Source organism: Spinacia oleracea, chromosome 3 (genome assembly GCF_020520425.1).
Source record: "Spinacia oleracea cultivar Varoflay chromosome 3, BTI_SOV_V1, whole genome shotgun sequence".
NCBI classification, from domain to species: Eukaryota; Viridiplantae; Streptophyta; class Magnoliopsida; order Caryophyllales; family Amaranthaceae; genus Spinacia; species Spinacia oleracea.
Genome location: NC_079489.1, coordinates 117,483,421 through 117,494,425, shown reverse-complemented (window position 1 = coordinate 117,494,425; position 11,005 = coordinate 117,483,421). Strand labels below are relative to the sequence as shown.

At 33.7% G+C, this 11,005-nt stretch overlaps 3 protein-coding genes across 3 annotated transcripts; 2 read left to right on the top strand and 1 right to left on the bottom strand.

The window, feature by feature from the left end:
* Positions 1–749: 749 nt before the first annotated feature.
* On the top strand, positions 750–2,276 carry LOC130470022 (protein FAR1-RELATED SEQUENCE 5). Its single transcript, XM_056839575.1, has 4 exons — positions 750–873; positions 1,375–1,606; positions 1,653–1,847; positions 1,955–2,276. Exons 1-4 carry the CDS (start codon positions 750–752, stop codon positions 2,274–2,276), a joined length of 873 nt encoding a protein of 290 aa, XP_056695553.1.
* On the top strand, positions 2,276–4,545 carry LOC130470021 (protein FAR1-RELATED SEQUENCE 5-like). Its single transcript, XM_056839574.1, has 7 exons — positions 2,276–2,478; positions 2,567–2,771; positions 2,913–3,348; positions 3,506–3,588; positions 3,671–3,757; positions 4,270–4,332; positions 4,408–4,545. The coding sequence occupies exons 1-7, from the start codon at positions 2,276–2,278 to the stop codon at positions 4,543–4,545; spliced, it is 1,215 nt and encodes a 404-aa protein (XP_056695552.1).
* Positions 4,546–7,012: 2,467 nt separating this feature from the next.
* Positions 7,013–7,467, bottom strand: LOC130470020 (uncharacterized). Its single transcript, XM_056839573.1, has 2 exons — positions 7,243–7,467; positions 7,013–7,159 (listed from the first exon to the last, which is right to left on the bottom strand). The coding sequence occupies exons 1-2, from the start codon at positions 7,465–7,467 to the stop codon at positions 7,013–7,015; spliced, it is 372 nt and encodes a 123-aa protein (XP_056695551.1).
* Between the last annotated feature and the right edge of the window lie 3,538 nt (positions 7,468–11,005).

Below are 11,005 nucleotides of genomic sequence, written 5' to 3'. Positions count from 1 at the left end.
TTCCGATCACTTGATCTCACTGATTTAATTGTTCGCAATTAATCTGAACCTTGGTATTAGACTTAATGCACTTTGGGTGAAGGACATATTTCCTTCACATATATCATTATTCTGTAAATTTTTTGTTTGCTTTTATTAACTCGGGAATAAATCAAGAAAAATGCACTAACGCAAGTTGATGGAGAACCCATCTTGTGACCTCCCCATCATGTCATCTACTGAGTTATGTTTGGGAGTGACACGAGTGTTCACTTGTATAGTTAAGTTGGAGAAGTTTAAGTCAACAGTTGCTTGTGTCCAAAATGGACGTAAGTGACTCTTATTGGTACCCATTTATTTGGTATTACTATTGGAATCTGATACGATTGTGGTATTGATATACCAATACGCTGTTAAAGAATACCAATACGCTGTTAAGGAATACCAATATATACGAGCCATTTGTGTTATTGATACTGACATACTCCATATTATGTATTGGTACTACCAATTGCCCATATTTTTAGCTGGATAGCTATGCACGCAACTCAGCATGCATAGGACCTAATACGATGCTGTTTTGCTTATTTCAGCTCCAATCTCACTTTCCTTCCTTAGCATCAGAATTCTTTCCTTTTTTCCGTCTTTCTCTTTGCTTACTGATCACGCTGATCACGCTGAATCAACCCCATTCAAAAACTATTCTCTCTCCTCTTCTTTTTGCCCTCACGCAGGGTTTATCTTGCAATTCGTTGATCAAAATATCAGCCATGGCTTCCTCTCTTTCTACATTATGCTCTGTTACTGATTTTACTAGAAAAGCTTCCATTGATGATATACTTGCTGAAATTAATGCTGATAATTCTTCAATACTCTCTTCGTTGATGAAGGAATGTGAGTTTTTATTCAATTTTTTGTTTCGTTTTATTTTTGATTTTGTTATTTGCGATTTTGATTCTCTTATTTCTAAATAAAAATTATTTTCGATTCTGGTATTTGCGTTTTTGATTCAATTGTTGTTAATATAATTCTTAGATTTGATTTTTTATGTTCATTGTTCTATTAGGTTTTAGTTTGAACAATTGTTAATCCTCTTTTATGATTTGAATATTTTCCAGATTTGTTTTTGATGATTTTGAACATATCTCACTCATATTATGAACATGATTTTCGCTATTCTCTTATGTTAATATTTTGGCTGTTGTGATTGCGTTATTTTTACAACACATGTATTGAACTTTGTGATTATGAACATTTGGTTTAAATATATGTACATCGTACACATTAAGTTGAACGTCATACCTTTTTTTTTTACAGTGTGTGTTTATGAACATTTGGTTTAAATTATGTACATAATACACATTAAGTTGAATATCATACCTGTTTTTTTGACAGTGTCCAAAGAAGTAGTAGTGGTTGAAGAAGCATCTACATCAGATTTAATGCTAAAAGAAGTTAGGAGTGATGATGAAGGTTATGAAATGTATAATGAATATGCATTTAGGAAGGGTTTTAGTATTCATATGGGATTAATTAGGACTAGTCATAGAACTGGTTTGTGGATTATGCGTAGATTTGTTTGTTCGAATGCTGGTTTTAAAGATGTTAAGAAGGAAACATCGAGGAAGTATGAGGGGTTTGAATTGCGTACACGTTGTACTGCTTTTGTTCAGTTTTTTTATTACCAAGGATGGTGTTTGGATTGTGGTGAGGCATAACATGATTCACAATCATCTTATGATTCCAGCTGATAAGAGATACTTACTTAGGTCTCAAAGAGACATTACAGAGGAGCAACTGAAGTATTTTAGTGCAATGAAAGCCAGTGGTTGCAGAGTGTTTGATCTACTTCGTGCAATGAGAAAGAGGTTGGAGGATCTTCTAATCTAGGGTTTATTACTGCTGATGCATACAACGCTTTGGCTGCTGAAAAGGCAATGAAACTTGATGGTAAAGAATGTAATCAGTTAATTAGGTACTTTTCTCAAAGACAAGCTTCTGAAAGTGATTTTTATTACGATTTTGAGTTAGATGAACATGGATCTTTAATTAGTTTCTTTTGGAGGGATGGTGGGATGAAAAGGGATTATGAATATTTTGGTGATTTATTGGTGTTTGATACAACATACCGGACAAATCGGTATGATATCATTTGTGCACCTTTTGTTGGAATGAATCATCATTCCAACAATGTTGTTTTTGGTTTGGGTTCATGGTTAATGAGTGTATTCCTTCCTTTATTTGGTTGTTTGAGTCTTTTTTGCGATCAATGGGTGGCGGAATACCCCAAACTATAATGACAGATCAAGCTCCTGCCATCGCTGCTGCAATAAAGGATGTGTTCCCCGAGGCTAGGCACCGTTTGTGTGCGTGGCATCTTGGAGAGAATTCAAAAAAGAATATTGCTACCCAGAGAGCTATGAAAGGTTTTACTGAATTGTTTAGTTATCTGTTAAAGTACTGTGATACAGTGGCTGAGTTTGAACATTATTGGCCAATGTAAATTTACTTTTATACTTATGTTCAATTCTTTACATGTATTGTTCAACTTTACACATCTAATGTTCATATTCAATTTAACTTCCAGATTCATTAAGAGCTATAAGTGTGAGAAGAACGTTTGGTTGAATAATTTGTATATGATTAGAGAGCATTGGTGCCGTGCGTATTCTAAGGATTCTTTTTTTGGCGGTGCTTTGTCTTCTCAAAGGAGTGAATCAACTAATAATTCTATTAAAGATAGGCTGAGGAAGACAGATGGTTTATGTGATTTTTATCACTTGTTTTCAGATGTTATAATTGCATGGTGAAGCAAAGAAAATCACCATGATTATCGTGTTTTGAGGGGCAATCGGCATATGGCTGCTGCTAATGTTAGTAAACTTTTTCATGCAAGGAAGGTGTACATTGGTTATCTATATGTGAAGTTTTAGGAGCAGCTTCTGAACGGAATTTCATTGAATAAGGAACGTACATTTGAAGATGTACAAAAAGTTGTTTATCTGATATGGAAGCCTGCTACAGATGATTTGATAAGGCATAAGGTTACGTTCAACAAAATTACATTTGAGGCCAATTGTACATGCAAGCATTTTTCTGAAGTGGGGTTATTGTGTTCACATATTCTTCGTATATATAGTATACATTGTATTGGTGTGCTACCTAAGCAATACATTTTGAAGAAGTGGGCGAAAGCTGCTATGTGCAGCACTATTGTGGATGAACAATTCTCTAAAGCAAATGTTGTTCCTGCTTCTGTTTGGAGATTCCAAACTATGAGGAAGTTTGTTCGTTTAGTTACATCTTGTCAAGATTTCCTTGAATCTAGAGTAGAAATTGATACTGCTTTTGATTTGTTAAGGCAAAAAGGTTGAGAGTGTTAGGGGTGTTATTGATTTTTCGGAGCCGGTCGAGGGCATTGATGTTCCTGGTCATGATGGAAAGGATGGTCCATCCATTAAAGATTCGAAAAATCGTAGGAAAAAGGGTGAGACAAACGAGAGGCCTAAGGGTATTGTTTAAAAAGCGTGTAACAAGAAGAAGGCTTGGAGAAAACATGCTGAAAAACATGCTGAAAAAGTCAACGCTAAAGCGCAAGCTTTTGTTCAGGTTAGTTTTACTTTTATAAATTTGAACATGATTTTTACATGTTGAACATGCCGTTTTAAAAGTTGAACATGATTCTTTTTAGGAGCTTGATGGCTTGGGAAATCTTCTCATTTATTCTCATCCAAGTTCTGGCTCAAAGTTACGTGTATTAGGTTTATCATTAGTTGAGGTTAGTGTGTGTATATGACTTACAAAATTATGAACAATAATCTTTAAAAACTGAACATTTCTACTTTTGTACTCCCTACGTCCCAGAATAGTTGTTACACCTTCGTTTTCCGTTTGTCCCAGATTAGTTGTTACACTCTAAATTAGGAATGATCCAACAATTATTATATTGTCTCTCTCTTCCCATTAAATTATTTTTTTCCCCACACCCTCTCTCATTCAATTATAAAAATACCCCACTAACTCCTATTACATCCACTTTTTCAATAAAATAAAAATTGATAACCAAACAACCACTTATCACCTAAAACTTTGTGCAAAGGTAAGCGTAACAACTAATCTGGAACGGAGGGAGTAATATGCAGAATGATATTTCTGGTAACAATGTAGTACTGGATGTTGTTCAAATTTTTCAATCTTTAGTTCAGGTGTTATCTTAATTATGAATATTGTGCTTCATCCTTTGAACATTACAATTTATTAACTGAACATAAGAATTTGTGAAATATGTAGGAGGATATTTGTGGTAAGAGTGAAGTACCAGATGTTGTGGATTCTTTGGAATGTTTTGTCCAGGTATTTGAACATATATGTCTTACTTATGAAAATTTTGAACATTTTGTTCTAATATTTGTGTTTTTGATAATGTAGGGTGTATTTGGATCTCAATCTAAGAAAAGGAAAGGAATATATTCGACATGCACTCCAAATTCCGCTAACAAGGAGTTGACTTCTCCTGCTGCTCGTGTATCACTCTATGATGAGATTATGGCCAATTTTGATAAATAAGTTTCTTTTGTGAAATTTTCGACATTTTCTATCGTTGAACATCATTATGTGATACATTTGATCAACTCATTTTACGAGTCATATTAAAAAAATTTACTTTGGGTTAAGATTCATTTTGATGTGTTTATTACAACATTGTTACTTCAGCGTTTTTTATTTGAACATTTGGTCTTCATCATTGAACATTCTAAATTGAAACAAAATAAATGAAAATATAACACAGAAATATTCTTAAACTATATGTACTTAATGCGCAAATCGTTCCAAACTATACATTTCAAATCCATGTTCATAACCGCAATGTTATCTTAAATCTATTTAAACTATAAACAAGCATGGAAGGAAATCAACGATAATTCCAAGGCAATCCACCTGACTTCATCTAGCTTTGGATTTTCATGTTTTACTTGTTCTTTCTTAGAGCAGCAGTCTGTATTCGGTACTTGTGTCTGTTTCCATTGTCCAATAGAATTTCAGCACAATAATGCATCCTCAATTTCCTTATCCGATCAAACTGCAATCACACAGAAGAAGATTAAAAAAATTATTGAACATTTAAAATAATAAATTGAACATACCTTTACAGAAATTGAACATTATAGAAAAAACTTACATTGTTTGTTTTTAACTCAGGATTTCACTCTAGGGTCTGTTGTGTATGTTTCCATATGTTTCAACATGTATACCCCACAGTTTATTGAATCATCATTGCTTCGTCATTTCATCTTAATTAGTTCCTCTTTGAACTTTGACAATCCCTCACCTCCTCTAAAATCACTAAATTCTGTAGAAATATTCTAGAGATTTTACCTATATTTTCAAAAATTAAAGAACATGTTAGTGATGTAAATAAACATGTATAGTAATTTAATTAACATATATTGGATTTGAACTTACCATTTTTGTTGGGTGTCCGTAGTACTTTTTGGCAACTATAATATGTTGTGGCAACTTTCAATTGTCAATAATATCTATTGTGCGATCATAGAAGTTGACGCATAACAAATAAAAATAATGACTTACACATACCGGGAAATATATATCTCCTTATATGTCCTAAGGTTATGAACACCAACATCCCTCATTTCAGATTTCAACCCGTGGGTGAACTTATGAAGCCTTGTGTCCCAGCTATCTGTTTCTGTACTGATTCTGAATGTGTTGATTATCAACTACATTTGTAACACATATTGAACATAAGTAATAACGTTCTGAACATATGTCATAAAATTCTGAACATTTATTATTTATACTAAACTGAAAACAATAATTATACAACAACATATCCAGAATGTGCACCAAACATGATATTAAACTCTAACCCTAAAACATTAAACTTGCAAAGGGAATTGTGGAGAAGTAGAACTTAGTCTTTGGGCCTTTGTCGTTTAGAATTGCAGACCATGCATCAACGATAACGTTGTCTATGTAACAATCATGCCCTAATTTTTGTATTTCTTCTCTATCAATCGAGTTATTTCCATCAAAATATAAAACTTCCCTAAAATATTGATACACCGATGTTATTAAAATTAAGAAAATAAAATTAAGATAAAGATAATGATACAATTAATTAAGCTTATAGTACTTACGTTATATCTCCATCACCAAATGCATAGTCAGAAATAATTTCTCTCATATTCTCCACGTTCTTGAATAAATCTTTGTACTTGAACATGAAAGGGGATTTAAAGCAAGGAGGTACGTCCAGGATTTCCCGTTGAGGCCGTTTTTCATGCTACAAGGTTTCCTTTTCTTTAAATCTGCACCCAAAAAATATGTGTACAAAAATAATATATGAACATCATTCAAAAATAATTTGAATATGAACTGCATCATGTTGAATATTAACCTAAAAAGATCCTGAACATCATATACTGAACATAAGGAGTATTAAGTTGAACATAGAGCAGAAAAAATTGAACATTTAACAAAAACGAATTTACCATTAACATAAAACACATTGTTTTTAATAATTACATATTTTAATCATATTAAGTTTTCCATATTCAGATACATATGATTTGAATACTACCCTGTTGTGATATTGTGATCGGTAGGCTCTGAGATTTCCTTTTCTTTTTGTACTACCGTCACCGTGTGACCCCCAATTGTTGATGTGTCTTCCCCCACATTTTTACCACTGTATCCCTAATTGGCCTAGCATTCACAGGTTGTGGTGTTAGGAAAACATCATCTATGTTTTTGTCCCCATCTCTAGATTGAGGTTCAGGTCCTCGCCTTCATTTTCTCCCGAGGCTTTTCAAGTTGATGCTTCTGGGGTTAGGCCTATGCCTAAGATAAAGGGGTTATTTGGATTAAAAGGGACGTATTCTGCTTCCTCTTGTTCAATTCTTGTGTTCTCCTTATCAACTCCTTCTACAATCTTCCTCTCTGCTTCCGCTACTGCCATTAAGAATTCATCAGTCCCATATATTTCGTCTTCTTGGCTAAGAATTGATGGCTCTCATGACCTTTTCCCCATGAACTCCTCAACATTCTTCACCAAACTGTTGTTTGGGAAGAGTTCTTGAGCTCTTTTCAGTTTTGTGCCCAACATTGACAAGTTAGCACCTAAACTGTTCATCAATGTAATGAAATCCAACATAAATTCCTGTAAATAAAAGTAATTCTGTTAATATTTCAACAACTTAAATTCAATAAGGAATTCTATCAAGTTTAACATCCAATATTTACCTTTGGATTTTCTTGCCCTTGCACATGAGGTGCTTCTCCTTGAACATGTTGTTGGACTTGTGCGTGTGGGACTTGTTGTTGATCTTGTTGTTGTTCCACCAGTTGTAGAACTTGTTGTTGTTGAACTTGCTGTTGTGGCCCTTCCTGTATCGGCAATTGTATTCTGCCAAGAATTCGGCCGAGTCCATAACCTTTCTTTTCTTCTATAATCCTCTCTTTGACCATTTTTTTGGTCCAAGTTGAGATGATGGGAAATGTTCTTGGTTTTTCTACTCTTTTCTTCATGACTCGGTCGAAATAGAACAGCTACGCTAAAAAAGAAATCAATGTATTAGTATCAGCACTTTTTGAACATGATAAATTAAAAGTTGAACATTAGATCTGGCAGTGACAATGCATAATATTAAACATGATATTACGTTGAACATGATGGATTAAAAGTTGAACATGATGGATTAAGAGTTGAACATGAGCATTAACAGGTATGTACTTGAACATGCAACTTTTTTATAAAAGAATGTAAAACATAATTGAACATGATGCATTAAATGTTGAACATCATGCAAGAAATAAGTAATACCTGTAAGAAAGGCATTGTTCCTTTGAAAAATCCTCCTCTTGTTCTTCTTCCAGTGATCCATTGTAGCATCCAAACTCGAAAGCACATATTCACAGAAATTCAAATTACTGATTTCGTTGCGATGCATCATGGAGAACATAAACCTGTAGTTTGCTTGAGTACTTTGACTGGACTTCATGAAAGTATTCACAGCAACCACTAAGAAATAAGTGATGAAGTTGTCATGCGGTTCCCAGTCTTTGAACGCAGCATCCGAGGTGTATCGCTTAATAATCTTTGAAACAGTAGGGGCGCCAGTTCTCATATTCCAGGTGTTTCTCCATTGTGTGAGAAAATTGGAGTATTCCTCCGTATCATTGTACATACTTGGACTCGATGATCTTCCTGCCCCCATGTTAAGATCGTACACAATGTGTACATCTTCCACTTCCAATCTGATTGTGTTTCCACGCGGTAGGTACAGTGTTGAAGAATTTTCTTCATATTGATCAAGAATCCAATAAGAAAATGCCTGCATCCAAATTAAAAAAATATATAAGTATAGAACATCATTTTTTATATGTTGAACATCTCTATTATTAACATCATCATTTGAACATCACAGATAATATATTGAACATGAAGAATTAAAAAATGAATATATAAATTACATGAAATCAAAAACACATCCACGTCAACCCCAACAACAACACCACAAAACACAAAAAAAAAGAATAATATCAAGTTAAAAATTAGGAAATCACCTGATCATTTTGTGGCAGATTAACAGTTAGCAATGGTCCTAACCCGATTTCTTGAATAACGGTTCTTTGATCATCGGTTAGTTTAGGACCCCATTCCATAAATGTTGTATGATTAGCCTTGACTCATGTCTTGTTCTCCTTCTTCTTCTTTGTATCCTTATCCTTATTCTCTCCCTCCTTGTCAACTTTGGAAATTGGAGGCTTTTGCAGCTTTTTTGGTGCATCCTCTTTACCTGTCAGGATATTGTCGTTGTCCTGATCCTTTCAGAATTCTCTGAAGATTGTGTGATGTCAATATCCTCATCTCTTTCATCATCATCTTCAGATGCGGTGTCATTCTCACCTTCCTCCATCTCAATGTCTTGTGGAGTCTCCATCTCTTCTTGAGCAGCTTGCTGACTCCGAGTTGTTCTCTTTTCGAAAGAGAACTGCCCCTTATTAGCAACATGCTTCCTTTTCACTGATTTATCATCAGCCTTCTTTAAATTTTTCATAAAGGCTGCCTTTCCTTTCTCCAATTCCTTCTTTGCAGCCTCCAATTCAGACTTCTTTTTTTCGGCTTCCAATTTCGCAGCTTCCTTTTCAGCCTTCTTTCTTCCAGCTTCCTTTTTTGCAGCTTCCTTTTTAGTTGTTGATGCCTCCTTTCTCTTTATATCTGCTTCTAGTTTTTCAGCTTTCTTCCTCTCAGCTTCCTCTTTTTTCTTCTTTCGGCCTCTTTTCTCTTCGTCTCAACTTCCTCTTTTCTCTTCCTTTCAGCTTCCTCTTTTCTCTTCCTTCCAACTTCCTCTTTTATCTTCCTTTCAGTTTCTTCTTTTCTCTTTCTTTCATCTTCCTCTTTTCTTTTACTTTCAACTTCCTTTTTTCTCCTTTTTCGGCTTCTTCTGCTTCAGCTCTAGAAGATTCTACCAATACCAATTCTTCCATATCTAAATCAACTTTTTTCTGTAGTTGTCGCTTTCTTATTATCGATGCTATTTTAGAAGAACTAGCCATTTCCTTCCTGCGGCACACAAATTGAATATGACTCTTAAAACTTGTGAAACTGAATAATATTTGTTCATAAGTTGAACATGCAACTTGATATATTGAATATGCGTTTATATAAGTTGAACATGAAGGTTAAACAACACACAGAAGTGGAATAACACACAAGTGAACATGATTCTTAATTTGGTTAACATGATACTTAGAAAGATGAATATGATACTTAATATCATTGGTTTATAAGTTAAAATTGATCATGAGTTTTTAAAATATGAACATGAGATTTTAAAAGTTGAACATGATCCTTAATAAACTGAACACCACAAACCTGAATACAACAACAATAGATTTTTTTTTTATTCAGAGAGTAATAACATGATCAAATTATTACCTTCCAGGGGACATCATTATCCTATGATGGTTATGCTGAAAATGCCTTTTATTTTTAGCATGCTTCATTAATTTGCAGAATTGATGTCCTAGCAGAATGCATACCATCATCATTGTCTTGCCTGCCAAAAGTATATGATATTATTAGCATGTTTCTGTGTTTTTGAACTATCAGTATTAGTGCAACATATCAATTTTGATACCTTTTATATGTAACATCTTCCTCCTGAGTTATAGCCGTTTGAACCGAAGCAATAACTTTTTCAGCCGGAGCTTTAACATTTCCATCCTCTTTATTAGTTTTACTACCAAATTTAAATATGATTTTTGAATTTATCTGCTTCTTTGGTTGAGGGTTCCTATAGCAACAACAACATTTTAAAATAATAATGCATATAGCAACAACAACATTTGATAATATGTATATTCTAATTATAGAAGTGATCATAAATAGTTACATAAGCATCATTCACGGTTTCCTCAACATGTGATTCATTTATGCTTTTCAGAAGATTTGGATCCACCACATTTGAAGTAGTTGCATTTTCGTTCCTTTCTTTTGATATGTACGGGTGCTAATGGAATATTTTCTTCTTCTTTAATCCTCCCGAGACTGCAAAAATAACTATTAGCTTCTTATAATGATCAACGACCATATAGTTTTTAACATGCAAATGCACTCACGTTTCAGTATATGATTCATTTGCCGTCACTGGTTTTACATAATTCAACGGTATCGGATATCTGCAAAAAGAAATCAAATAAAAAAATCATTATACGCAATTTGAACATGTGGTTTCACATTTTGAACATGTGGTTTCAAATATTGAACAGGTGCTCTTGAACATTTGGCTTCAAATTATCTTATAGTGGTTTCAAATTTGAACATGTGATTTCAAATTTTTAACACGTGGTTTCACATTTTGAACATATCGACAGTCACAGGAAAATATTTAGACAGGAAAATATTTAGATAGTGACACTTCAGATCTTATTGTAAAGGATAATGAACATCTTGCTATAAAATATGAACATGTTCACTCGAAAAATAGAAACATGACAATAT